The sequence below is a fragment of the Triturus cristatus genome, chromosome 3_1 (genome assembly GCF_964204655.1).
Source record: "Triturus cristatus chromosome 3_1, aTriCri1.1, whole genome shotgun sequence".
In the NCBI taxonomy this organism is placed as follows: Eukaryota; Metazoa; Chordata; class Amphibia; order Caudata; family Salamandridae; genus Triturus; species Triturus cristatus.
Genome location: NC_140583.1, coordinates 965,062,545 through 965,090,495, shown reverse-complemented (window position 1 = coordinate 965,090,495; position 27,951 = coordinate 965,062,545). Strand labels below are relative to the sequence as shown.

The 27,951-nt window shown below is 44.7% G+C and overlaps 1 protein-coding gene across 3 annotated transcripts in view; it reads left to right on the top strand.

The window, feature by feature from the left end:
* The window catches only part of MBD5 (methyl-CpG binding domain protein 5), a 375,507-nt gene that overhangs the window by 327,762 nt on the left and 19,794 nt on the right, over positions 1–27,951 (top strand). For all 3 annotated transcript variants that reach the window (XM_085645611.1, XM_085645612.1, XM_085645613.1), the window contains one exon: positions 2,607–2,682. In XM_085645611.1, coding sequence (XP_085501737.1) covers positions 2,607–2,682 — 76 coding nt within the window. The remainder of the gene's footprint in view (positions 1–2,606; positions 2,683–27,951) is intronic.

The following is a 27,951-nucleotide window of genomic DNA, read 5'->3' as shown; positions in this document are numbered from 1 at the left end:
ACAACCGAAACGCATTTCATTAATTGAGTCAGAAATATGAAAAACATCACCTCAACCCAAGTGTGGAGCGTGCTAAGTCAACAAAAAAAAACTCAAGCTGTTTGTTATAGTTGGAGAAAAGGCAGAGAGAAAAATGTTGCATTGGATATAAAATCACCAAGAAAAGTGCAGACTGAGGTGTTGCTAGTAGTAGTATATCAGTGTCATCCTTGCTGATATTTCTAATCAGTTTTGCTTCACAGCTCAAGCACGTATTGATGTATACGGGCCGATGCTTTGATGCATAACTTTGATGGTTAATCAACACTAAGTAATCCCATCTCCCCCAGGGAATTGCGTTGGGACTGATTCATTAGATGAGAAATCTGTAGGAAGATGCATCTATCAGTAGAATGGCACTCATTAATGATATTTCTGTTGAACCCAAAATCTTCCCACTCCTCGGTGAGTTAGTGCTGTCATTAATAAGATGCCATCGCATGCAAACATATTGTAGGATGCATCTGTCACGGTCATTGATGCCGTATCGGTTCCACTCTGCGTACCTCGGGGGGACGGGGGGCGTAAAAGACATACCATGAATTAATGTCAGTCCAACTCAGTCCAACAGTCAACCCCTCATGTACCAAAGCACCTGGACGATAGTCAATAAGGTGAGGAATTTCTGGAAAGATTGTGCGTAACAGAAAAGTAATTTCAAACTTAAGCATTTTTTCTTCTCCCTTCTTTTCTTTTTTTCTAAGGATTAAGCCATGAGAGCAGTGCTTCTTAAACATTTTAGAACCACAACCTGCTTTTTAGCATGACAGACTTTTGTGACCCACCTAGCTTTAATTGACATTAGGTGGGCATATGTAAGCATTTTGTGGTGGTGCGCTGTCATTTATAGACGGCACATTTTCCATTGAAATGAACACTTAATGTACGTAGACATAAAGAATTACTGATAAAGCTATATTGCACACAAATGATAACGTGTGGAAATCGGGTTTCAGTGAAAATGTAACATTAGTGCATCACCAAGAAAAAGTGTCTTGAATTTTTGGGATCACAATACAATCTTTGTTTCCATCACACTAAAGTGTTACAAAAATAGGCTTAATTTTTGCTTTCTGAACTGCTGAATGTGTACAGTTCATTTACAGGTATTTACAATGTGTAGTGTTACAAAAAATGACATCCTAAAGCCTTTCTTTTCACACACTGTGTACCCTAACAAGATAAATGCAAGTAACAAGAAGATCCATCTCACAGACACTGTCTCTTTTTTATGTTTTTGTTCATGTTGCATTTTGCATTGTATTAATTTGTAATTTCAATATTGTTTGTGATTCACGTTTTTGAATTGTGTCATAATGTATTGTATTAAATGTTGTCTTTTTATATATGGTGTTTATTATGTCTAAAATTAGTTGTTTGTCCTACACATGTTTAAAATGTTTTTAACATTACAACATTAAAAATATGGATTTTTTAACAGATTATAGTTTGCACTGAGTTTATTGTATCATGTTCTCCTTTGATATGGGTCGTTGATTGGTTTTTGACCTTCAATTGCCTAGGGATTTATCCTCAATTGTACTCTAACAAGGTAGTCACATGATTCACTTTACTTTTCTTTCTCTGACTGCAAAGTGCGAGGAGTTTGTGAACACCAATCCCCATGTTGTAAAAAAATAAGCAGCAATTTGTCAGAAGACATAGCCTGACATTTGGCCACCGTTGCGGAAGCTCAGCAAATGTGACTAGATAAATACAGAATTTAAACGCTTCTTTATTTATTGTTTGGATTTCCACACCCACAAGTAATCGTCTCGCACCCACCAATGGGTGCTACCCACAGTTTGGGAAACATTGCTTTTGAGCTTTTTCTTTTCTGTTGTCTAAGTTCACTTTCCGTTTCAGCAATTGAAAATAAAGCATTTATGGTGGATTGTGTCTTTACTTTGGCTTAAGCCAACCCGCTGAAATAAGCAGGAATCACAAAAAAAGGGGGGCAGAGCTTAAGAGCACACTAAGCCCTTAAGAGAGAAGGGAAACCTGTGGACAAAAACTACAAAAGTATTGGAAAATACCAAAAGTGAACGAACTAACGACTGTGGAGAACCCTTCAACCAATTAATTTGGACGTCAAATCAGCTTGGACGGGTGAGTGTGAATGGTATTTGGATGGGACTTCAGTGGTCCAAAGGTTTTTTAAATTTCAGCAACAGTGGAAATAGGATTATGCGATCTGCTTCCTTTAACGGTTCTTTTCTAGGGTGTCCCAGCTCATAGGTGACTGATTCAAAAGGTGGGTCTTGTACATGAAACGAGTTGGTATCTTTAGCGAAGCTTTTCAGTCAATGCACGAAGTCCAGGAAAGTGGTCAAATAACCTCCTAATTTGATTAAAAATGTAAAATAGTTTCTTTTGGAGTGTGCATTTTCAAATGCTAAAATACATTGAAGTTTTTTTTTTTTAGAACATTAAAGATTGTTTAATTTCGATAAAAGTGTTTGCAAATTAGTTTTTTTAGTTTTTATTTGGCAAGCAAATTAATGTTTGTAATTAATTAAATGTGTGGGTCTGTGAAATTTCATTTGTAATATGATTGTTCATCCTAGATGTGGGAAGCTGAATAACCATTTAGAAGCTGCTATACATGAGGCCATGAGCGAGCTGGACAAAATATCTGGAAGCGTAAGTTTACATTTTTGTGGTAAATGTTTGGTTAATATTTACTTTGTCAGTGCAGAAATCTATATAAAATAGATATATTCGGCTGCTTTGTATGTGAAAATAGTGTACCATGTCTCTCCTTCTCTTTTAAGACTCCTTGGAAAAACAGCTAATGGGCTAGAACTGCTCCTGATTTCTTTTACTTCATTTATGTTTGAAAAAGACCCAATTGCTAATAATTATAAATCATTTACGATGGTTATTGGACTTAAATATATAAAAAATCCAGGAGTCATGCGATTGGAGGGGTTAAAATTGACAGAGCTCCTTCTTTGGATTATCTGGGGATGCCCTTTGATAGTGGTCTAAACTGGGCACACTTATCTAATATGTTATGTTATGTTATTTTAATTTATTCAGCGCACAGCTACTCGGAAGTGTCCCGGCGCTATAGACCACTGGGGAACCCTTCCTGGCTATCCCTGTGAGATGGTCCCTTTCTGAGTATCTCCAAGGTGAAACCAGGCATCCCCGGCGTCTGTGGGGGGCCGTTGTAGAGATGAGGCAAGCTTAATGCCCAGAGTTGCCGAGTGTGTTCCTGGTTAGAGTAGGTAACGAGGCGATATAGATCACAACAGTTAAAGGGAGCGATTGAAGCAGTTTTTCGCTTCTCAATCAGGCTCAGGGCTAAACCAACAAAGGAGTTGTGCCTAAAATATAAAAGTACATGCATCCCTGTGGATCTTTATGGATCTGGTGTTTGAATTATGTAAATGTTGATATTTCTACACATTGCGCCATTTATGTGTCCGATAAACAATCCTAAAAATGCCTTTTGATATTTAGATTTCTTGAGCTCTGCTCTATTTTATATGCTGCAAGAAAACACTAGAGAGATTAAAGGGCGCAAGAGAAACCACTGTAAAAATGCTATGAGGAAGAACCCATTTGTGGAAAATGGGATTAACTAAGTGAGACATTTATTGCTCCATAGTCGACTTGTAAACATTTTTCCAGACATCCTCATTTTATGTTATGAATTGGCTTCTCAATTAATGCGTGGTACTTGATGTGCATCCACATTTTAATGCCTTGGGTGGTTGCCATGTTATTACTTTTATTTTCCTACGACAAATTATATTATTAACCACATATCGATTGCTTGCTTTCCAAACCCCCAGTAAAGACCTTATAAATATTATTCAGAAATTGGTTAACAATACATTTTTGGTCTTGAAATCTGACAATCTGACAAAAAGCTTTTAACACATTTTGGTTGTTTGTATTGTGTAGTGTGCTTGGTACGTGGCATTGGATATGTTTGTTTAGTCCGTATATTTTGTATGTGATGCTGGGTGTTTTACCTTATGTTTTGTGCTGCATAGCAGTCTAATGTGATTTGAGAGGAGATGGTACATTATAGTATCAAAAGCTTAGAGTGTTTTGATAGAAGTGTCACTAAGACGAGCCTAACTCATGTGGGGCCGAAGGATAAAGAACGGGGGATACAGCCATATGAGGAGTTCAAGGAAACTTGTGTGTGGGGGTGGGGAGGGGGGTCTAAAGGATCCAATCTCCTTTTGTTCTGAGACTATAATGAAACGGGTTGTGCTTAGTTACAAAATTCTATTGTCTCACCGTTGTATTCTAGTTTAGTTTTCCAGCGCGAATTTTTTAGATTACTATTTACACATTATTCTGCCATTTTGTAGTATAGACACCGATATTGAAGGTAGTCTGTTTTGCCCAATGAAAACAATTCATGGGTCTCAATCGTAGATAATTATCTAATGAGTTTCCTACAGGTTGCAACCAGCTATGTGCCTTGATGCTGACAAGCTGAAACAATCAAAGTAACATCAATCTTATTTGTGACAACATTGTAGAGGACATGCTTCTACAACAGAGTCTATTCACTAGTATGGTACCCATTTCTGGAGAGTACACATTCACCTTTTACCAAAGATGTGCTTGTAGAACATCAAACAGTGTTGGCCAAGAGATCAAGAGCATCACAACAGAACAGTTACTTCAAAGATTCATTTCTGAAGGGAATGATTATTCTCTGGGCTATCACAATTCTTTCCACAGCACTGGAATGACAGAATACAAACAAGTGACGGCTAGGCACAGTAACAAGTAGATCGTCCATTTAGATACCTAGGTCACCTAAAGAAACATAAACGAAACGGAAGGTCAAACCCGAGGCAACCCTTACCCCAGACAATTCTTTGGAAGGATGGTAAGTGCACATGCAGGAAGATACTGTATAAATGGAATTCGATTCTGGTATACTTCATGGGACACATCTATAAGAATTGCGAATAACCACACTTGCATTACAAGTTTTTATAGAATATCCTGAATGTGCATAAGCTCAAATCAGGAGAGATTATAACAGTGCATTCTCTTATACTGGGGTATCTTTCATAGATTCACATGCTTGAATCATTCCCCGTCGTCAAAGTGGGAGTCCCACGGTACTTAAAAAGCAGTAAGCAATGACTTTAACATTAATAAAGAAAAGCATTCACTTTAATATCTTGTTCTAGTCATTAGGAATGGTCCAAACTCCAACCAATCAGGTGACAGTACCCTCTAGAACCCTCTCTACAGAGGCTCCAGGCTCTCAGATTTTCTACGGCATGTTGTGTGAAGGGTGTCTCCTTGAGCTCTGCTCAGTACTTTCTCTTGGCCTTCTGAATTTCTTCAGATCTTCAGTTCAACATGTCTTCTAAAAGATCTCTCTTCAGGCATTGTGATTCTTGTGGGAAACTCAGACTTCATTCAGATGATCCCCACAAGAAGTGTATCTACTGCCTTCACCCTGATCACCAGGTGAGAGACTGTAAAATTTGCAGAACTTTCTCTCAAAAGGCCTTGAGGGATAGAAAAGGACGTCTTCTTCTGAGGCTACAGAAGCTCAAAACTAAAGACAATCCTCTATCTGATGAGGAGAGTGATTCCTCACTCAAAACTACAGCTTCTAAGAAGAGGGCAAGTGAGGCAGAGCTGGTGTCTTCTAAGGCTGCTAAGGTGTTAAGAAAGCATCACCACACCTCAAAACCTGACTATCAGCGTTCTTCTTCTAAAAAGGAACCAGCCTTCTCTTAAGGGTCAATATGTGCCCTCTACGCCTTCTAAATCTTCAAACATGAAGCAGACACTCAGGTCTCTTCCAGAGACAGTTTTACCACTAAAAAGATGCTCTGTCTATGAGAACTTGTGTGACCACAACTAAGACGACGACGACTTTCTCTTCGCCACAGCTCAAGCTGATCATGTGGTCGGCATCTTCTCCATCGACTATAGTCTCTGTGAGGGTGAGACCTTCATTGACGACAACTTTGTTTTCTTCGTCTACAAAAAATCAGGGTCTTCTCTCAAGACCATCGTCGACTGATACTTTGTCGCCGCTGCGGCTGTCAGTGGCTCTAAAGAACAAGTTTCTCTCGTCGGCGTTGTCCTCGTAGATTGTAGCCACGTCGACAGTAGCCTTGTCGACGGTAGCCTCGTTGACGGTAGCCTCGTCGACAGAGCCGGAGACTTTGGATGCAGATGTTCGTCGTCGACCCTCGTCGATGTCAAGACCGTCGACGGAAGAAATGACAAACTCCATCAACGACATACTCGTCGGTGGTTGGTTTGACATCGATGTTAGTCCCGTCGATGAATTTGACAGCATCTAAAGAAAATACAGGACTTCTGCATATTTCCCATTCACACTTCTCCAAGTAAGGTTTCCCCTGTCCTCCAGAGGAGATTTCTGATTACGGAGCAGATGAAGAGGAATCAGAGGACGATGGTATGTTTGGGGTGGCTAGCAGTCTGTCTGACCTTCTCATAAAGTGTCAGGACGATGAGGAGGAGGATTATGTGTACTATCCTCAGGACCCCAACCAAGATAGACAAAGGGAACAAATAATACAAATGCCTTTTTCCCCAGTTTCAAACTTACAACATATGGTAGAGGATTACTGCCGCAGATTCCCTCCTTCAGAGCCGGCATCTTCAGTTCCTCAGTCTCCTATTGTGCAGCCTTCCTTGCTAATTAGATCTCCCCCTCCTGTTTCTCCATTACCTGTAGCAACGCAACAACAGGACCAGGTCATTCTTAGCACTGACGAAGAGAGGAGGGAGAGTTGGATGAGGTATCCCTACCCAACGAATGGGATGACTATTGCATTCAGACACGATCGCCTTCTGCTCCACCTCCAATAGACTCACCACCTGAAGACATAGGAGATTTCCATAACCTTATGGAGAGAGCGGCAAAGAGGTTTCAGCTTCCCATGGTAACCAAACAAGCTGATTGTTTCCTGTATGATTTCAAGGAACAAACAGACAGGTTCGCTCTATTCCCGTAGTAGACTTCATATGGCAAGAAGGCATAAAAGTCATAAAAACACCAGCCTCAATTCCAGCAGTGTTGCCTAAGTTAGAGAAAAAGTATAAGGCTCCTGATAATTTGCCTGCCTGCCTTATCGGACAACCTAAGCCGGATTCTGTGATTTCACAAGCAGCTCAACGTTGTGCCAGAAATCCTGCTCCTCCACTGTCTGCCCCTCCGGATAGAGATGGAAGGTGTCTCATCACTATCAGTAAAAAGATTCCCACCATGGCAGCAACCACTGTTAGAGCGGCCAATTCTCTTGCCATTCTGGGCAGATATGACTGCCAAATGTGGTCGGACATTTCGCCCTTTATAGAAATGTTGTCTGAGGAATTGAACGCTGAGGCGTTGAAAATTCTGCTGGAAGAAGAAAGGATCGCAGCTGAGATCATTGATTGTGCAGTAGATGTTTCCTCCACAGGATTCTGTCAACTGGCTGAAGCAGTGGTCCTGAGACATCAGGGCTGGTTAAAGCTACTTCTTTCAGGCAAGACGTTCAGACGAAGGTGATTGACATGCCTTATGATGGAGAATCCCTATTTGGTCACCACAATGATGAAACCCTTCAAACCATCAAGAAGGACACAGATACTGCAAAGGCTCTTGGCACTCTACAGTTCAGGAAGCAGCCTTTTCGTGGAGCAAGAGGGCGTGGTTCGTCCTCCTTTCCGGGGAGGTTACAGCCAGTACAAGCAGTATCAGCCATATCAAGGTCAATCACGATATTCCTCATCACAGCATCAGCAGTCGTTTAAACAACCTCCTGCCACCTCCTACAAGCATTACAGAGAAAAGACTGCTTTCAGAGGCGGGGAAAACGCCAAGAAGCAGTGACAAACGCCCAGTGCAGGCCACAGTTCCCACCAATCCTGCCAAGGTTGGTGGAAGAATTTCCTTTTTTCTCCCCGAATGGTCTACAATAACAACCTGAGAGATGGGTTTTCGATATAGTTTCTAATGGTCACACTTCGGAATTTCAGAAGATTCCTCCGAACTGCCCTCCCAGAGGTCTCCCTCCTTCTCATCTAAAGGAACTTTTGTCTCTGATAAAGTTAATGTTGAAAAAGGGAGCGATCGAGGTGGTACCAGGTGTACAGCGATGAACAGCATTCTATTCAAGGTTTTTCCTCTTAAGAAAAAAGGCGGGGGAGTGGCGTCCCATCTTGGACCTTCGTTGCCTCAACACATTTCTGAAAAAGTAATCCTTCCGGATGTTATCACTTCAGGAGGTGCTTCAATTAGTAAATCGGGAAGATTTCATGACTACCTTAGACCTTCAGAACGCCTATTTTCATATCCCCATTCTCCCCAGACACAGGAAATTCTTACAATTCAGAGTGGCTGGCATAGACTTTCAGTTCCGAGTCCTATCATTTGGCCTTCATTCAGCACCCAGAGTGTTCACCAAAGTCCTGGTGGCGGCTCACCTACGACCAGCAGGAATTCAAATCTTCCCTTATCTGTACGATTGCCTCATAAAGGCTAAATCCTTCGCAGTGGCGAACAGTCATACTCAGAAATGTCTCTCTCTCTTCCAGTCCTTAGGTCTTTCCATCAGTCTTCCAAAGTCTCAGTTAATTCCCTCAAAAGTAAGAACCTTTTAAGGAGCAACCTTGGATACTCACTCGCCTTGCAGGAAGGGCAAAAAAAGATCCACAAACTGGCAACTCTATTCCTTGTAAAAAAAAAAAGGAAAAAAAAGTCCACTTCAGTTCGCAAGTACAAATCGCTTCCGAGGATGTTGTCCTCCTGCATTCCCCTCATTCCCAACTGCCGCTTGCAAATGAGGCCCTTGCAAGAGGAACTGGACAGTCAGTGGCTACAAATCTCAGGGTCCTTCGATATCATAAAGATAACACCTCAAATGAAAGAAGCGCTCCAATGGTGGACTCGCATCCCGAACTTGGCCGCAGGCCTGTCATTCCTAGTAGATTCTCCAAGTACATAATCACGGCTGATGCATCCCTGCAGGAGTGGGGAACACATCTGGAAGGGCGGGCAGTCAATGGAAAATGGGACAGCCAACAATGATCCTTACACATAAATCTATTGGAGTTGAAAGCTATATTCCAGGCCCTGAAATCTTTTCTCTTAAATCTCAGGAGCATCAGTATTAATTCAGACAGACAACACAACAAACATGCACTATTTAAACAAACAAGGAGGGACAAGATCAACTATGCTGTCCCTACAGGCCCAGCAAACATGGGATTGGGCAATTCAACACCAAATAACGTTATCAGCGGAACATGTTCCAGGAGTGGCCAACATCCTGGTGGATACCTTGAGCACGTCGATTACAGCCAACCACAAATGGGAACTCCACAAACAACGCTGGATCGCATCTTTCTGTTGTGGGACAGGCCAAAGTTGGATCTATTTGCGACCAGTCTGAACTGTAAATGCCAATTCTTCGCCAGCTGGCTATCCCAACCGGGATCGTGCGGGAATGCGTTTTCGATAAATTGGTCAAAAATGTATGCTTATGCTTTTCCTCTGATTCCTTTAATCCCAAGGGTGCTTCGGAAGATAAGAAAGGAACCTTACAGAATACTACTCATAGCACCCAGGTGGCCTCACCAGTTCTGGTTCACAGAGCCTAAACTCCTATTAAAGTGCAAACCCAGAATGTTACACCCAATACAGAACTTGCTGACAATGAATCACGGCCAGGTCTGCTATTCCGACCCAACATCTCTACGATTATCAGCCTGGGTCCTGAACACTATGAGTTTGCTGACCTAATAACTCCTGCTGACTGTCGGGAAGTCCTGGCTAATGCTAGAGCGCCGTCTACTATCAAGACTTACAAACTCAAGTGAAAGCGATTTCTGCCATTGGTGTGCAAGCTCAGAGGTGCACCCTATCCAGTCTTCACCAGAGCAATTACTGCATTTTTTCTAGCAGCTGGCTAAATCTGGTCTTTCTCATACTTCCATTAAGGTTTTTCTTGCCCCAGTTTTCAGATTTCGGCAGCATAATGGGTCACAGTTGCTTTGGTCATCAAGAATTATAAAACAATTTCTCAAAGGATTGTTTAGAATGTTCCCTCCAATTAGACGTCCACCTCCACCTTGGCATCTCAACATTGTATTAGCGCAACCTATGGAGAGCCCTTTTGAGCCCATTGGTAGGGCTGACCTCAAATACATTACATGGAAAACGTCTCTTCTGCATGCTCTTACATCAGCCAGACGAGTAAGCAGCATACATGCTTTCACTACTAGTCATCCTTTCCTTCAGTTTACTAAAGACTCTGTAATACTTCACACAAATCCTACCTTCTAAGGTTCCGTCAGACTTTCACTTAAACAAACCAGTCATATTAGACTTTTTTCCTAAATCCACAAACGCCAGCGGAAAGATCTTTACATTCTCTGGATCTAAAGAGATGTATACAAATGTTACTTGCAGAAAAAAGCCAACATCCATAAGACTGATCAGCTTTTTGTGGCTTATGGTAATATCGGAAAGGGATATCCAGTCACTAAGCAGACTATAGCACGTTGGATATCTTCAGCAGGTCAGTTTTGCCATCAGCAAGCAGGCAAACCTCTACCTTCAACAGTGAAAGCTCATTCTACGAGAGCAGTCTCTTCTTCGACGACTCTCTTTGCCGGTGTGCCTATTCAGCAGATTTGCAGAGCAGCAACCTAGTCTAACAAGCACACTTTTACTAAGCATTACTGTCTGAAAGCTACAAGCGATGCTGATACAGCTGTAGGACAAGCGGTTCTACGTAATCTTTTTCAATAAGGTGAGCCTCAATACTTCCCACCTTCCTATATGTTTGGATAGCTTTATTATTGCTAGATGATTGTATTACCTTTATTTGGTGTATGCATTCCTAGCTATTAATGTATAGATATTGATATATATATTTATGTATATTAAAGGGGCATGTGAATTCATGATACATTTTGTGACGTACAGTATTACGTACATTTCATACTGCATACCTTTTTATCAGCATGCATACCTATGATATAACTGCTATCTATTCGGATTCAAGCATGTGAATCTATGAAAGATACCCCAATACTGGAGAAGAAAATAAGTTACTTACCTGTAAACTGTGGTTCTCCAGTATTGGTATCTTTCATAGATTTACATGTGACCCACCCTCCTCCCCATAGAGGCTCCCCTTACTAATTTTAATAGGTTTAATTTACACTTGTGCTCGAAAATCTGAGAGCCTGGAGCCTCTGTGGAGAGCATTCTAAAGGGTGCAGTTGCCTGATTGTCTGGAGTTTGGACCATTCCTAATGACTAGGATGAGATATTAAAGTGAATCCTTTTCTCTATTAACTTTAATGTTAAAGTAATTGCTTACTGCTTTTTATGTACCGTGGGACTCCCACTTTGACGACAGGGAATAATTCAAGCATGTGAATCTATGAAAGATACCAATACCGGAGAACCACAGTTTACAGGCAAGTAACTTATTTTCTTACATCATTCTATATGCACAACAATGTATTTTCAGTTTTCCACTGGGACACTGCAAATTTGGCACTTAGCAATCCATCGAGAGGCTCTTCTGGACCGAAGGAAGCGTATTATAAACAGAAAATGCTCTTGCATATGGTACCCATTAGTATTGACTGTGTGAGAACGTAGTAAACGTTCATTTCAGGAAGGGTGAATGCTAGAAATAGATCTGTCCACAGTAGGAGAAAATGTGAAAGGCAAGGACTTTGCTGCAATGTACCCAAAAGAGAGATTATGAGGAATCATCATGCACTGAAGACAGGTTAGTATACCCTAGATGATTTTGCTTGTGCCCATACCATTGACCCTTAGTGGGGAGGAAAAGCAGGAAACCATTGGTTGCTATGATGATGATGATAACAGCATAATCGATCAGTTAGTTATTTGATGAAAATGTCTTGAGAAATCATACATTCATCAAGATATATTCAACAGACTGAATACAACAATCTCCCTTGTGAACTCCATCTCACTCTAGTTAGTCACATGGCTTCTGAAGTCAGAGCGTACAACTTTCTTTTAAATGTATGCATACGTTTTTTCTTTTTAAACGAGAGGGCGAATGACTAGTTTGTGCTGATCTATTGAAGATAAAGTATTTGGCATGTTACCAAGACACATCAAAATTAGATAATATGATCTTACCAATTGAATTTGGAAGATAAAGGATTAGCATACTTTTCTGTTAAAGTTAACTTACTGGACTGTAAAAAGCCAAACCAAGAGATTGGAGAAAGGAGAGCATATTGGAATGGATTACAAACAGGGAGAAAACTGATTGAAGTGGGATCCATTTTCTGTTAAAAAGGACAAAAAAGGAAAATATGTATTTAATATGCTGGGTAGCAAGATGACTAAGGGCCCAATTACAACTACAGTGGTCCTATTGACTGCCATGGTGGCGGTGCAGACAGTTACTGCCCTATTATAACTAGGCGGTCAGACCTCCATTTGCACTGCCTTAACCACCAGGGATCAGAGATCCCTGTTGGTGGCCTGCCGGTCTTGAGGCCGCAATATGTTTGGCAGGACCGTTGTGGTCCCGTCAAGCATATTATGAATTTCCTCTCTGCCACGGTTTTCATGGCGGTTCCTACTCCATGAAAACCGTGGCAGAGAGGAAACAATGGGGGACCAACTTCGTCTACTGTTGCCTCAGGGCCATGGGGTGCATGCACCTCAGTACCTGCACGGCATGGACTGCACTAGTCTATGCCATGCAGTTACTGCCTATTCCTTTCCCATTGCAGTGCCTATTTCAAGGGCACCGCCGTGGGAACGCCAAAGAACGTCCTGCCAGTGACTGTAAAAGTTGTAAGCTGGCTCGCGGAGCGCACACAGGTTTGGCGGTGTGGGAGTGGGGCGGCGGCAGAGCGTTCCTGCTCCCACACCTCCAAACTTGTAATCAGGCCGAAAGATTTGAACAAAGCGGCTATTAAGAGATGGATGGCAACACAAGAGTATGAAGAAAAATTAGCAACAGGTTCAATATGCAGTATAGATAAGCTACTTTGATATAGAGCGAAGGAAGTGAAAAGAGTGAATATAAGAGAATAGGTTAATCGTTGAAAACATTTACCAATTGTGAGATGTCTGATATTGGAAATTTGTTTAGAGAGAGTTTGCAACAGCTTTTCTTTTAATTTTCATTGCTTTATACCGGTTTGATATGTGTGGCTGTAGATGCACATGCTCTGCATATTCTTGCCATTTCGGAAGTTGCAAGTTGTTTTTGTTCAAAGAAGTCTTTTTGAGTCACAAGGTGCCCTGTGACTACTCCCTTACCAATGTGCATAGCGCTGACTCCATTGTTGGATTGTTTTACCTGCCGTCAGTTTCAGGCACATACTGATGAGGCTCTCGAACTTGACTATCTCTCGTGCCTTGCTTTGTGCCAGTGCTGTAAAATTCCACCTTCCATCATCAAGAAAGACTTCTTTAGCTCCCATATATTGTTTCCCACCCTTCTAAGTGCTCTGGGATTGTTGTAAAAGAACACGTTCCAGACTCTCTGGCACCCACACCTCTCCAGTGCTGTGCTTCCTTTCCTGGCATCCTTTCAGGAGAATGAAGAGTCATGGATGGTGATGTAATGGACGCCATTTTAAAACTGCTCTCAATGCCACTCCAGATACCCATGACTGACCTCCACAGGGTCTGTGAACTCTACCACACTCCGGACCCCTAAGATACAGAGTGCACATTCGGCCTGGCATTTCAGTGCAAGAGAACTCTTCTGTAGCACAGAGACAGACGCTGGGCACATGTCGGTATCGGCAGTTAGGAGACGTCACACCCAATATCTTTGTAAAGCAGGCCCGCTCTACGCCAAAGAAGAGGAAGGAGAGGACGCAGAATCCCAAGGCCTGCTTGAGGTCCAGCTCAGCCCAGAGGTAATCGACTCAGGCTCCTTCAAGCCAGAAGAACAAGAGGAGGACGTTCCTGCCACTCTTACCACCACCAAGCCACACACAGGGGCGGAGCACCGCCTCTCAGGGGGTCGCGCATTCAGCCCAGGACACAAACAAATGCCACCTTCTGGACCCTTGCTGCCTCTTGCTCGGCACGGCCCAATATAAGTCATCGGAACCAAAAGAGGACTTGACTAAATGCTTTGACTCCAATCGCCCCACCAGTACCGAAAAGACAAAGCAACTGTCGGAGTCGAACGACCTATCTGAGTCTGCACACCTTTCGGTGCCGAAACCATCTTTGTTTCTGAAAAGAGTATTGATGCTGAGACCGCCCTCCACCACTGTCTCTGATGACTCTGAGACCAATCCTGAAGAGACTTCAGGAGTAAATTGATGGGAGACAGACATATTTTGATTCTTCCCTGGATGGATAACATTTCACCCAAGGATCCAAAGGCTTCAGAGCCTCCACCAGACAAAGGAGGTTGAATTTTGAGATGGTGCTCCCACCAGACAGTCAACAGAGCCTGCACCAAAATCCAAACTGTTAAAAGGACGTATCTACTAGCCTCCTCACATAATTTCCCCCTCCTCCACTAGATCTGCCTGTGCCCTTCACCATCACCCCCTGGACATTCCCCACCAGGGCCTCCACAATCATTCTAGAACACAGGTAGCCCCAGTCCTTATTTCCAGCAGAAGAATAGGAGGCAGTATTCTGTCATCATTTCACAGATGACCTATGGGAGGATTATGATGTGGACCTTCTAGGGGATCCAAATCTATAGCTACTCTCACTTGGGATCTCTCCGCACTCTTCCCCCCAGATGATACAAACACATACCATGATATGATATAAAGAGCATCATCGTACCTGAAAGTAGACATGGATTCCATCCCTGAAGGAAGACAACTTCTTGGTTGAGATACTATCAAAGTTGGAATGCCTCAAGAATTTCCTCCCAATTCTGAAAAGGATGCTCAAGTCCCCTATAGACCACTTCAGAGAGCCTGTAAGGACATGTGTGACTACTCCTAGGTTAGCAAAAAAGTTTAAACCTTCTCCCTTAGACTCTACGTTCATCGGGAGGCATGTTCCTTCCAGACTCGCTGGTGGTGCACACTGCCCGTAAACGGGCTGCTACTCTAGCCACAGGAAATGCTGCCACCCGATAAAGACAGCAAGATAATAGATGCTTTATGCAAAACGGATGAGGTGGGAGCTGCCACACATTGGCAGATTGCTAATCCTGGTGGCATATTCTTACGGTACAGTATGGCCCAATGGGAGGAGATGGAGGTTTTATTATAACACCTCCCAGAGCAATTTAGTAAGGGATGGAAGAAATCACATTGGAAGCAAAATCTTCCTCAATGCCAAATAATGTAGACCTAATGCCAGATAATATAAAAAAAGATACAGAGATAGTCAAAAGTATGGGAGCTCTTCATACTCCATTCACAAGGGGCTCAGTTTGTGGGCAGCGTTATAAGGGTGCCACGCCAACCACCACCCATGAACAGCATCTGTCATATCAACAACTGAAGCTGGCATACCACCAGCAAAGAGGTAGGGCCTAATCACAAAGTGCATACCAGGATAATAACCACCAAGAGCAGAGGAAGAGGCACTTCCTTCAATGGAGCCTGATCTCAAAGAAGTAAGATGTATCTCTCCCGTTCACACGTCGCCTGCCTAGGGGGTGGGGGTAAGAGAGAGAGACCGAGACAGAGAAGGCTTTCTTCCACATTGGGTAGAAATCACCTTGCACAGATGGGTTCTGTCAGCATCCAAATGGGTATTGTCACGAGCTCCTGTCAACCCCTCCATACATGCCACCCATCCAAACTCTTCAAGTTCAGTACACCTTCTCTTTCTCCAAGATAGGTACACGTGGTACTGCGCAAAGGGGCCATTGAGCCAATGCTTTCACAACACGAGGACAGAGGGGTCCACTCCCTCAGTTTTCTAATCCCCAAAAACGATGGCTCCCTCAAACCAGCCCTCAACCTGAGCCCCCTCAACAGATATATATCCTCCCAGAATATTTCCGTAAGGCTGCTCTTCGTCACTCTACTACAACAAGGCGACAGCATGACTGACCTAGACGCGAAAGAGGCATATTTTCACATACCCGTCCATCCAGATCATTGACACTACCTTTGCTTCATGGTAAGTGGACAACACTACCAATTCAAGTTGCTACAGCCTCTACATTGTTTACTGAGTGCCTAGCAGTCGTTCTTGCACACCTTGGGAAAAAAGGCATACATGTCTTTCCTTACTTGGGTAATTGGCTGGTCAAGAGTGCGGAGAGCAGCAGTGTCTAAAGCACTCTTGCTCCAAAACGTGGAATTTACAATAAACGCACCCAGTCCCATTTTCATCCCTTACAAATTTAACCCTTTTTGGGATCCATTCTCAAGGCTTACCTCACCTCCCAATGAGTGCTTGCTTTTCAGCGAAATGCGAACTGGGCATTTAGGGAATGCTATTACCATAGGCTCAAAGTCAATAGTAACCATGTGCAAAATTAAAAAAAATGCATTTAAAAATGCTTTTTTTAATGTGACATGAAGTGCTCATATGCCCCTAGGGCATAAGTGCACTTACATGTGCACTACGAATTTCGGGGTGCCTCCAGGGGGCTCTTAAGTCTAGAGGCACCTTTGGGTTTGGATTTCCTATTTGGGCCAATGGTGGGAGTCCAATAGCATTTCTTATTTGCGATTTTTTTCTATATCATTTTACATTTCCTGAATAGCGATTCCTCCAGAATCGTTATTTAGGAAGTGCAAAATAAGAATTTCGTGCATCTGTCTCTTTGAAGTCTGCCCATCACCATCCAAATGCCCGCCACACACAACCTAAGCCAAGCACCAGTCCACACATATCAAGCCAAACGCCAGAACATGTAGACCATCAGCCGAACTACAGTTCACACACAAACTTTCCCTGGTGTCTAGTGGCTTCTGCCCCCCATCCCCTCCATTTTGCGCCATCTACAATAAAATCCCTGATGGTCTAGTGACTTATGCCCCCCTTGGGGACACATGGGCCTAAAAATATAAGGCACATCTGCCGCTTAGGGGGGCAGAAACTGCCAAAAAAAAACAAAAGGGGTGTGACCTTTGCCCAAGGGGCCGCTCCCCAAAACATTATGCATTAACGTGGGTGCAGAGGAGCCTACAAATATGAACAATCTGCACCCATGGGGGCAGAAAACAGCCAAAACATTGTCCCAAATAAAGGGTAGTGATAGTTTCCCAAGGGGGCACTGCACGACATATAAAAAAATAAAATCCCTGGTGTCTAGTAGGCTGTCCAACCCCTCAGGATGGAAAATAGGCTTGAAAACTGATCCACTCTCTGGGCGGGGGCGGAATACACAAACGAAATGCCCCGCAAGGGGAGCATCCCTTATCCAAGGGAGTCGCTCACTAACCGCAAATAAATCCCTGGTGGTTTAGTGGCCTTCCACTCACCAAAGGGCTGATCGGTCTAAAGGCAGCCGATCTGCCCTCGGGGGGAGGCGGGTTGGGAGCTGGAATAACTAAATATTGTTGCCCCTAGGTGAGCCACCCTCTACTAAGGGGTTGTTCCCCTAAAATACAAAAAAAGAGAAATGGTCAAAACAGTGATCCCTGACCATGTCATGAGTGATGTAATATGTAAGGTCATAAGCAGTGCATTGCGGGGCGTACGTTATAGGTAGCTCAGATAACTATTAACTGCTGAATTTCTCTGGTTTTGTACGAATGAAATGTGAGCCTAACTTTAACGTCCCTGTAACCTTTGGTTTTTTTTTCAGTACATTTCTGTGTTTTTTAAATTTTATTTTCTGACTATAACCTCCCTGTATCCTTTTGTTTTTTCGGTGAATTTTGATTTTTTCCGTACTGTACCTGTAACCTTTGAGAATTGGGCTGTGAGTGGCTGTATTGGTAGGTTAGTGGGCGTAAATGTCTGAGTGGGTCTGTGAGTGGGTGCGTGAGTCAAAGTGGCCTAAGGTCTAAGTAGACCTGTGCATAAAATTCTGCTCTGCTCACGAAGTTTGTGGAATTCGGCAACTAAGGGTTCCGTGGAGAATGCGGAGTTACCGATAAACAGAGCGTAATTTGTTTGTCATAGGTGAGTGCGAGTGACTGCGGCTGCAACCTGTAGTGCGCCAGGAGGCCCGAACCCTTTGCAGAGTGGTTGAGAAAGGGGCATGGTCTCTGACGACTTTTCAGCAATCCTGCTGTGGGAACTTACTTGTCGCAACAATATAGGTTCTTGGCCCCCAATGGCCCTCCGCAGCCAAGGGGGCTTCATCCCTAAACCAGTAGCACACCAGGAGGCCGACCATGCAGAGTGGTTGAGAAAAGGGGCGGGCCTCTGACAACATCTCAGCAATCCGACTGTGGGGGACTTCGTTGTGGCAACAATAGGGGTTCATGCTGCTAACGACCCTCAGCAGCCAAGGGGACTTAATCCCCCAACCAGTAGTGCGCCAGGAGCCCCTTTGCAGAGTAGTTAAGAAAGCGGGCAGCGCCTACAACGAGGTCTCAGCAAGCTCTTTTCTGACCTTCATTCTGCCTTTTCTGCTCATTTCTTAACTTTATTTTGCTTCTTTCTGCTCGTTTCTCACCCTGATCATGCCTCTTTCTGCTAGTTTCTGACGTTTTCCTGCTCGTTTCTTACCTTTATTATGCCACCTTCTGCTCTTTTCTGAGCTTTATTCTGCCTCTTGCTGCTCATTTCTGACCTGTATTTTGCCTCTTTCTGCTCGTTTCTGACCTTTATTCGCTCTCTTTCTACTCGTTTCTCATCATTATTTTGCCTCTTTTAGCTTGTTTCTGACCCCTATTGTGCCTGCTGTTTTCTGGCCAGTGCTTAATTAGGACCGGTGGTTTCCGGTGCTCGGCACCGGCACCTAATTGCTAGCACTGGGGCTTATGACAGTCTGCCACATGGTGGCACTGTCTGGCTCATTTAGATATGAGCACAACAACAGCTGTGTGTGATGGTTAGTACCTGTGTTTGTACTGGCATTGCCAGCTCACAGTGGCAATGTGTGGTGCAAGCTGCAGTGGCCTCCTGACGAGTGCCCCAGCACTTATTAGTTTACAAATTATTATGTTTCTGACCTCTATTCTGCCTCTTAGTGCTCATTTCTGATCTTTATTCTGCCTCTTTCTGCTTGTGTCTGACCTTAATTTTGCCTCTTTTGGCTCTTTTCTCAGACGGCAGGGGGAGCCTCAACCCCCCACAGTCCCTGCGGGCTACCCGCCTCCTGTGGGAGCCGGCATTGCTGCTGCACGGAGGGAGCAGCTGGAAGGGCAGCTCCCTCTGTGCAGGAGTAATCCGTTTAATCTCTTTCCCTGCCCTCATGTCTGTGGGCAGGGAAAGAGATGAAACCTCTGCTTCCAGTGGGCTGGAGCACTTTGACTGCTCCCACCCTCTGGAACCGGAGAATTTGCTTATGCTTGGCTGGAGCTGTCAAAGCTCCCGCCAAGCATAAGCAAGCAGCTATGTTCCGGGGGTGGGTACCCCCGGGACATTACAGGAGCTGGCCCTGGGGATTGGCGGTCCCAGGGGCCATGTATGGCTCCAGAATACCCCCTCCATTCATGTGCACGGACTGCCCCTAGGAGTTGGTGGTCCCTAGGGCAGAGAACGGCCGGGAGGGGGGCTGCGCTGCCCATCTCCCATTCTTGGCAAAATCTATTTGGCCACGGGAAGCCGCTGGTCTCTAGACCCTCACCTACCCCCCACCCCCCCCCACCCCCACACACACAATGTGTAATTGCCCCAGGGAGTTGGTGGTCCCCGGAACTAAACGAACCTTAGGAGGGGACCCGTATGCCCCCCTCCTTTTTAAAAAATAAAGCCTTCAGGACCTGGTCCACCCTGGGGCTCTTTTGAAAACCAGCATGGGAGCCCGCGCTTGTTTCTTTTTTTAATACTTTTTGCTGCGAATTTATGGCAATTTAAGAAAAAAAATGCTTGGCGGTCAGGGTATTCCTACCATGCCACCTTTTTTTAACGTTCTTTTCTGGGACTCGGCTGAATCAGTCCCAAGATGGCTGCCAACATTTCCTGGTTGAAGTGTCTGTAGCCAATCAGAGCTCTGCATTTCCCTACACGAGCTCGTCATTTTTCTCAAAGTTGTCGCAGCCACAGATACAACTAACTGTATTTTGGTAAACATTTCAACAACTACTGAACGGATTTACACCAAATAAGAAAAAGCGGACTCTGCATAACAAAATCTTACTTTTCTGCTAAATTTTGTGTAATTTTGTCCAGCGGTTTGGGCTTTAGGCATGTTGACAAGTCCTCTGGGAATTAACATGGGAAAACATACTGTTTTTCCAGTCCCCTTTATCTTGGCCCCCGCTTGACAGATCACCCTGAAATATTCCATGCACAACAGGCACACTTTTTTGGGAAAATTTTGTGAAGATTCGTCAAACGGATCCAAAGTTATAGGCAAGTCAAAAACCCTTTTCGTATTTTCAGCAAATCTCTTGCACACAAAAAAAATATATATAACCACACAGTTAAAGATGACGTTGTTGATGGTGACCTCAGCTAGGCCTACCAGTGCAAGGGATTCGCCCTTCTCTGCACAGAGTCCTCAGACCAATAGGAAGAAGTTGGCACAGAAACTGGAATAGAAAATACAAAGTTTAATAAACCTCATGAGGTGGAACTACATTCACACAGCACCCTTCGGTGTTGAGTGAAGTAGCACACTGAAGAAGCATGGTCCTTTTATACCTACACAGGGGCTGAAAAAGGCGGTACAAGTACACATGAGAAGAGTTATGCACATAGATGGTCATACAGAAACTGCACAGTCAACAAGTAGGAGGAGTAATAAGTTGCTGACATCAGTTAGAACAGACTGATAGTTCTATACTAGGAACAGGTGCACTCTACTAGCTAAGCACATCTGCGCATGTGCAAGACTCTGGGAGAGGGAAACAGCAAATGTCCAGCACATAGCTAACTAAAATGGCTGCCAAGTACAAAATGGCTTTCAGCTCATGCTAAGAGATTAATGCAATCTTCAACAACGTGATCTGACCATATTTGTGAGTGTAACACTAGATTTAGGTTTCCAAGTCGTACCTGCACATAAGATCTAACATGTGCTGTTTGTGTTGGGCCTTAAATATCTGTAGGACCTGTCTAACCATAAATTAAAATTACCCACAATTACAGTTTTAGTGGTCGTGGTTTGAAGGTGGAGTTTCATTTCTTGGAATTCTTACAAAAAATGTGGTTGTGACCAATGGGCTCATGGGGCTGGCGAGATAGAGTACTTCTTAATGAGGGAGCAGCAGAGGTTAATGGAGAATCATGCAGCTGTATATTCAGATGAGGAATAGTTGTGTCGGGGAGTGACATTACAGGTGAGGTCAGGGGCATGGAGGCTAAGGATACTCTTTCTGTTACTCTCTAGTCTTTGATTATTTTGTGTCCTAGGTGGAAAAAGTAGTTGAGTTGTCACCAATCCATGTCTTTGTGAGGCAGACTGGCATTTGGAATCAGATACGAGGTTGTGGGTATCAAGTATGTACCTCATGGGTGAATGGGTATTAATGCAATGAATGTCTATGATTTCCTGGGAGCATCAGACAGGTCATGCTTAGGTGGTGATCAAGTTGTGTGAGAGGACTTTCTTCCGAAGGTCTGAGGGGTGGGGAAATTGGTTTGAGGTTTGTGTTTTGACTTGAAGTTATGATATTGCTTAGATATGTGTTGCTGCTGCCCGTGGTTTATGGATTTGGGATTTCAGTTGTAGTTCATTTTGTGTTTTTTGAGGTACTGGAAAATTTCCTTGCAGGCTAGGAGTTTTATTATTGGCCTGGTTCATGATGGTTCCCTTAGTTAGCCCTTAGCGCGTGCATGCCTTCAAAGAGGTGGGCAGGATCCAGGCAGTTTCTTCCCGATTAGTGATCCATCACATCCCACAGATGGATCTTGCAAATTAGTCAAAACAGTTATGCCCTCCTTTTTCTTTCCTCCCTGTCCAATATGAACTCTCACACCAGAACTAATGTCAGAAGAGCACCTGGCCATCCTGAGTAGCTACGCCTCTTGCTCATAAAATGTACCATAGAGAGGTTACTAGACTCTAAGACAGGTGGGGGGGGGTTCTTACTACTGCTCATTCTTGATCTCAAAAAAGAATTGGAACCTTGGGCCTATCTTGGACCTACATTCCCTCAGCTGCTGCTCACATTGACCCATATCATATCTGCTCTGGACTTGTGAAACTGGATGGTGTCCTTGGAGATGTTTTTTCAGATACCCATCATGCAGTCCCTCAAGTGTTACCTGTGCTTCAAGGTGGGTCAGGATATTTAATTGTGTTGTGCTTCCCTTCAGCCTCACCAGCACCACAAAAGGGATGGCATTGACCACTGCCCATTTTGTGAGGTCGGGAGTTGCTGTATTCATATACCAGAATAGCTGACTACTGAAGGCATTTACCCCTTTAGGACAATAGGCAGGTAGTTTTCCACTATAGAAAGAGCCCTCAATAGATCTTTTGTTTACCATAAAGAACGTGTAGTGTTGCAGATTTTTCACGTGAAGTTTCCTCAAAAATACATGTTAGGAGATGCATGCTGGCTGGAATGTAACAAGGGACTACTGTATGCCCACCACTTCCTGAGTTCTAAAGAAGAGACCATCCTGGTAGCCTGGATTGGGCTAGGAGAGTGTGATACCCAGAACTCCTGAGGAATTGCTCAGCACACCACTTCGGGAGGGCCTCTTGTCTCAGCAAAAGTGCAGGGTCCTCTACCTGAATCTGCACAACTTACACCTCTGTGTGAAGATTGAGTGGTGGCAATTGGCTGTGTTTGTCATGCCGACTGATGTCATCCTCTGTGCTAGGTGCCCTTCCACGAAATCCATTTATGCTGGGTGCTTGAACAAATTTGTAAGCTAGTGCCATGCCCAAAACACTGACCCCTACAGGCAAAGCTGTTGGAAGTCCTTTTATTTGTCTTCAGCCCAGCAAAGCTTTGTAGTGGGCACTGTAAAGATAATTTTTCGGCCCTTTCAGTCTTGTTTACATTTTCTGGACTAACCATCCTTGTTCAAATTATCTATTGTGATGAGATTTGTTAAAGGTGTAAACCCTTCATGATTCCAAAGTGGGAGCTTAAATTGGTCTTAATGTTCCTCGTGTGTACGGCTTTCAAGCCAATGCGTAACTGATTGCAGCATCTGCTGTCTTCCTTATTGCTATTACGTCAGCTCATCATGTGAGTGAACTGCAGGCACTCGTAATGCAATCACCCTGCATCACCTTTTTCACGGCCATATTGGTGCTGAGGGCTAGGGGGGCCTTCTTACCAAAAGCAATGGCTCCCTTCCATGTTGGGCAATCCATCAATGTAGCAGTGTTTTTTTGCTCCCCTTCATCCCTCGGTAGAGGAGATACTCCATCAGTTAGACCACAGAAGATTTGTGATCCTTGGTACAATCTATTTTAAGAATGCGCAGTCTGCTTTTTGTGGGGTTCTCTGAAGCAGTGAAAAGAAAGGGCCTTGGTGGGGTGAATAGTCGTTTGTATAAAGATTTGCTACACAGTGCCCACAAAACAGCCTGCAGAAGGTCTGGGAGTTCATAGGGCTAAGGCTGCTACTATTGCATTGCCGTGAGGCATGCCTGTTCTTGACATCTGCCAATCTGCAACATAGGTGCATATGTTTATGAGGCACTACTGTCTTGACAGCCATGTCCTACGCAAAGGTCACGTTGCCCACGCTGGTCTGCAAGACTTTTTGGTCTTAATCCACTTCACACATCCTCCACTGCAGGGAGGCACTGCTTTGGAAGCTATTCTAAGGTAAATCATCTGTAGTTAGAAGTATCTATCAGAACAACAAATACCTTACCTTCATTAACACTCTTTCTAGTGGATAGTATATTTAACCGCAAATATCTTACTCTCCTCACATCTCTGTTATATGGGGTGGTCTCTTTTTAACTTCTAAAAATCTGCAAGTTAGTACACTGCACACTGTTTCTAACAATCTGTGCTTTGCGTCTGAGGGTGCAGGGGTAGTCCACTGGCTCCCAGCACAGAAAAGATACTATTTTAAGCTCCTGACCCATGCATACAAATCCCTCCACGACCACGGACCCACCTACTTGACTCAACAGCTGCACTTCCACAGACCTGCCAGGAGCCTCCACTCTGCACACCTCGCCCTCACTCAGATCCTTTGCATTCACCGCTGCCATGCCGAAGGATGCTCCTTCTTTCATCTCGCTGCCAAAGGCTGGAAAACCCTCCTGGTGAACCTCGCCCGAGCTGACCAACTTCAGGAGAGACTCATGACCTGGCTCTTTGACTGAGACCCTCTGCAAGTGCCTGAATACCCTCTTGGGTGACAAGCTGCGCTCTAAAAATACTACTTGATTGATTGATTGAGATGCAACTCTGCTCACTTCCGCCGTGGCATGGAGCCAGCATGGAGACACACAAAGCTAACCTGTGGCAAAAATCTCTGGATCCAGTCTGCGTTTTTGGAATATTTTAAGGTGAGGAATCTGCCGTGAGATAGATTAGTCACCAGCAAGACCATTATCCTAAGATAAGTAACTTGTTTGTCTCCTCTCCTTCCATTCCCCATTACTTAAGGAGACTTATTTTCACAGATTCATCTTCTTAGATCTATTCCCAAATGTCATGATTAATTTCTGCTGTTTAAGCAATCCACCAAATTGGCGTCAGAGCACTAATGGCTGCAAAGCCGCTAACCTCGCTACTGTAGGTGTCCTATTAGAGTACTGTTGTTGTTGTTGACATCAGTTGTTTATTAATGCAGGGATCAGGCGTTTCCCCTCTTGTTTTGGCTGTTACTTTCAATCCATTGTTATTCAAATATTTCAATATTATACCTTGTTTGACACTTTGTCGTGTTGCCTCCCAGGTCTTTAGGGTTTGAACCTTTGTGGTTTTTAAGAAATACATGTTCGAGGCATATGAGCTGCAAATTACACACTTTTGCATAGATCGCCATCTGGTGTTGGGCCCGGATGTTTGCAGTTTGTTTTTCCTCTTGGAAAGTCTTTTGAAAGTCACGAGGTCGGTGACTCCACCCTTGGTTCGTATTGCGCATGGGCTTCGGCTCCATCCTCAGATTGTTTTTTTCCGCCGTCGGGTTAGAATGTAATACTTCGCGCTCCGGTTCCGAACATTCCAGTTCGACGATCGAAGCGGAATCCTCGCTCTCCGCGGTATTGTTTAGATACTGATCTCCTCAATCACCTTCTTCTTCGACGCACCTTCGATTCCAGTCATCGACGGCGGCCTTCGGGCCTATCCAGGCTCCGGTCCCGGCTGATGGAAAGAACTCCATTCAAGAAGTGCCCTCGATGTGGGTCCAAATTCCCCCACACCGATCTTCATGAGGTGTGCAACCTCTGCCTCTCCCCTGAACACGAGGCTCGAGACTGTCCCGCCTGCAAGTCTTTTAGATCTAAAAAGACTATTCGAGATCGAAGGGCCAGACGAAACATGGCGCACTCCTCGACTTCCGTTCCAGTCGACATCTTCGGGGACGACGTCGAAGCTCCGGGACACCAGCACACCGAAGAGGACCTCGTCAGTGCTTCCGAAGCTGACGACTCGGATGTGGAGGACATCATCCCGGCGCAGAGGGTCGTGAGTAAAATACCCCCTCCTTCACCCGCGCTGACACCCAAAAAGGCTTCGGTCACGCCTTCGCGCCTAGGCAAGACCAAAGACACTGCTTCGAACACCCCACCTTCGGGCCCGGTGACGAAGCCAAGTAAGCCTTCCGACGGCTCGGGCTCGAGCCAGCCTGCCAGCGGTGCCGAAAAACACCCTTCGGCACCGAAGAAAAGATCGGCCTCTACCTCGACACCGAGCTCCACACCAAAACCCTCAGTGTCCAAACCCAGCCTCTCGGTGCCGACCAAACATCATAAGGCCCTCGGCACCGACACTCCCGCGCCGAAGCCTGTCTCGGCACCGAACAAAAAATCGGAGGTTCCCAAAAAGCACGGCACAGGCACAGACAAGCCTAAGAAGCCGTCGGCCCCGAAAACGTCGGCGCCGACCGAACAACCAGTGTCGCAAGAACTTTTTACACCGGATCCTTTCCAAAAGACACTTACCAAGGATCCAAAAACTGGACATTTGGCACTGTCTTCTAAAAAGAGACATTTGGATAAACCAGCTCCACCTCCACCTCCAAAGAGGAAGGACTGTGCTACCTCCCCTTTCAGAGTGCCTTCCCCACCTCCTCCACCATCTCCACCTCCACCCCCTCCACCTTCTCAACCCCTGCCTCATCGCTCTCCGACCCCGTCTCCAGACCATGATGATCAGGGGGACCCATACTACGACCCAGCAGATGTGCCACAAGACCCCACCCCTACAGGATCCCCAGACCCCTGGGATGATTATAATAATCCAGACATTCCAGATGTCCCACAAGATGACCTCTATCCCTCCAGGCCATCTCCACCAGAAGACTCACTACATTCAGAAACAAGGCGGCACACACTCTCCACAGCTCTCTCAACTAGCACAGAGCATATGGAGATGGGCAAGCCCACACAAAATCTTTCTCCTGGCCCAGCACGTCCCAGGAGTCCAAAACACCATGGCAGATCTGCTCAGCAGACAGACGCAACAGATCCACGAGTGGGAACTTCACCCGTAGGTTCTTCACCCGTTCTTTCAGATGTGGGGGCATCCACACATACACCTATTCGCCACCCACGAAAACAAAAAATGCCCACGCTTCGCCGCCAGATACCCACACCCATTGTCCAAAGGCAATGCGATATGGATGAAATGGTCAGGCAAATTTGCATACGCCATTCCACCTCTCCCACTAATTCCATTAGTGGTGCGAAAGCTACAACAGCACTCCCTCACACTCATTCTAGTAGCTCCAACATGGGCCAGACAACCGTGGTACACCACGCTGCTGGAACTCTCAGTAGTGCCACACCAAAAATTACACCTCTCACCATGCCTCCTAACCCAGAACCATGGATAGATCAGACACCCGGACCCAGGTCAGCTCAACCTTGCGTTCTGGCTCCTGAGATCCTAGAATTCGGATACCTTAACCTTCCCCCCGACTGTATGAATGTTAAAAGAGAAGCTAGACGTCCTACCACTAGAGCCTGCTACGCTGCCAAGTGGAAAAGATTTGTTGTTTATTGCCATAACAACACAATCAACCCTCTAGACGCATCCATACAGCACATCATATGCTACTTACTACATCTACAAATATGTAACCTAGCATATACATCCATTCGGCTACACCTCGCAGCAATTGCCGCTTACCTACAAAACAGACAGCACCTATCACTTTTCAGAGTGCCTGCCATTAAAGCCATCATGGAAGGCCTAAAACGAATAATTCCCCCCAGAGTGCCCCCCTCACCTGTGTGGAACTTAAATATAGTGCTCACAAGGCTAATGGGTCTGCCTTTTGAACCCTTGCATAAATGCGAACTGCAATGCCTCACATGGAAAACAGCTTTCCTTGTAGCTATCACCTCCCTTAGAAAGGTCAGTGAAATACAAGCACTTACTATACAAGAACCTTTTCTCCAAATGCACCCGAACAAGGTTGTCCTACGTACCAACCCAAAATTCCTACCCAAAGTCATCTCACCCTTTCATCTAAACCAATCGGTAGAATTACCGGTTTTTTTCTCGCAACCTCAAACGGTTGCAGAAAGGGTTCTACACACACTGGATGTTAAAAGGGCCTTGCTTTACTATATCCAGAGAACACAACCTTTTAGGAAGACAAAGCAACTGTTTGTCTCTTTATCTCCACCTCATAAAGGCAACCCCATCTCTAAATCAGGGATAGCTAGGTGGATTGTAAAATGCATACAGATTTGCTACCACAAAGCAAAACGCACGCTATCTGTTCCCCCCTAAAGCCCACTCTACAAGAAAGATAGGGGCTTCTATGGCT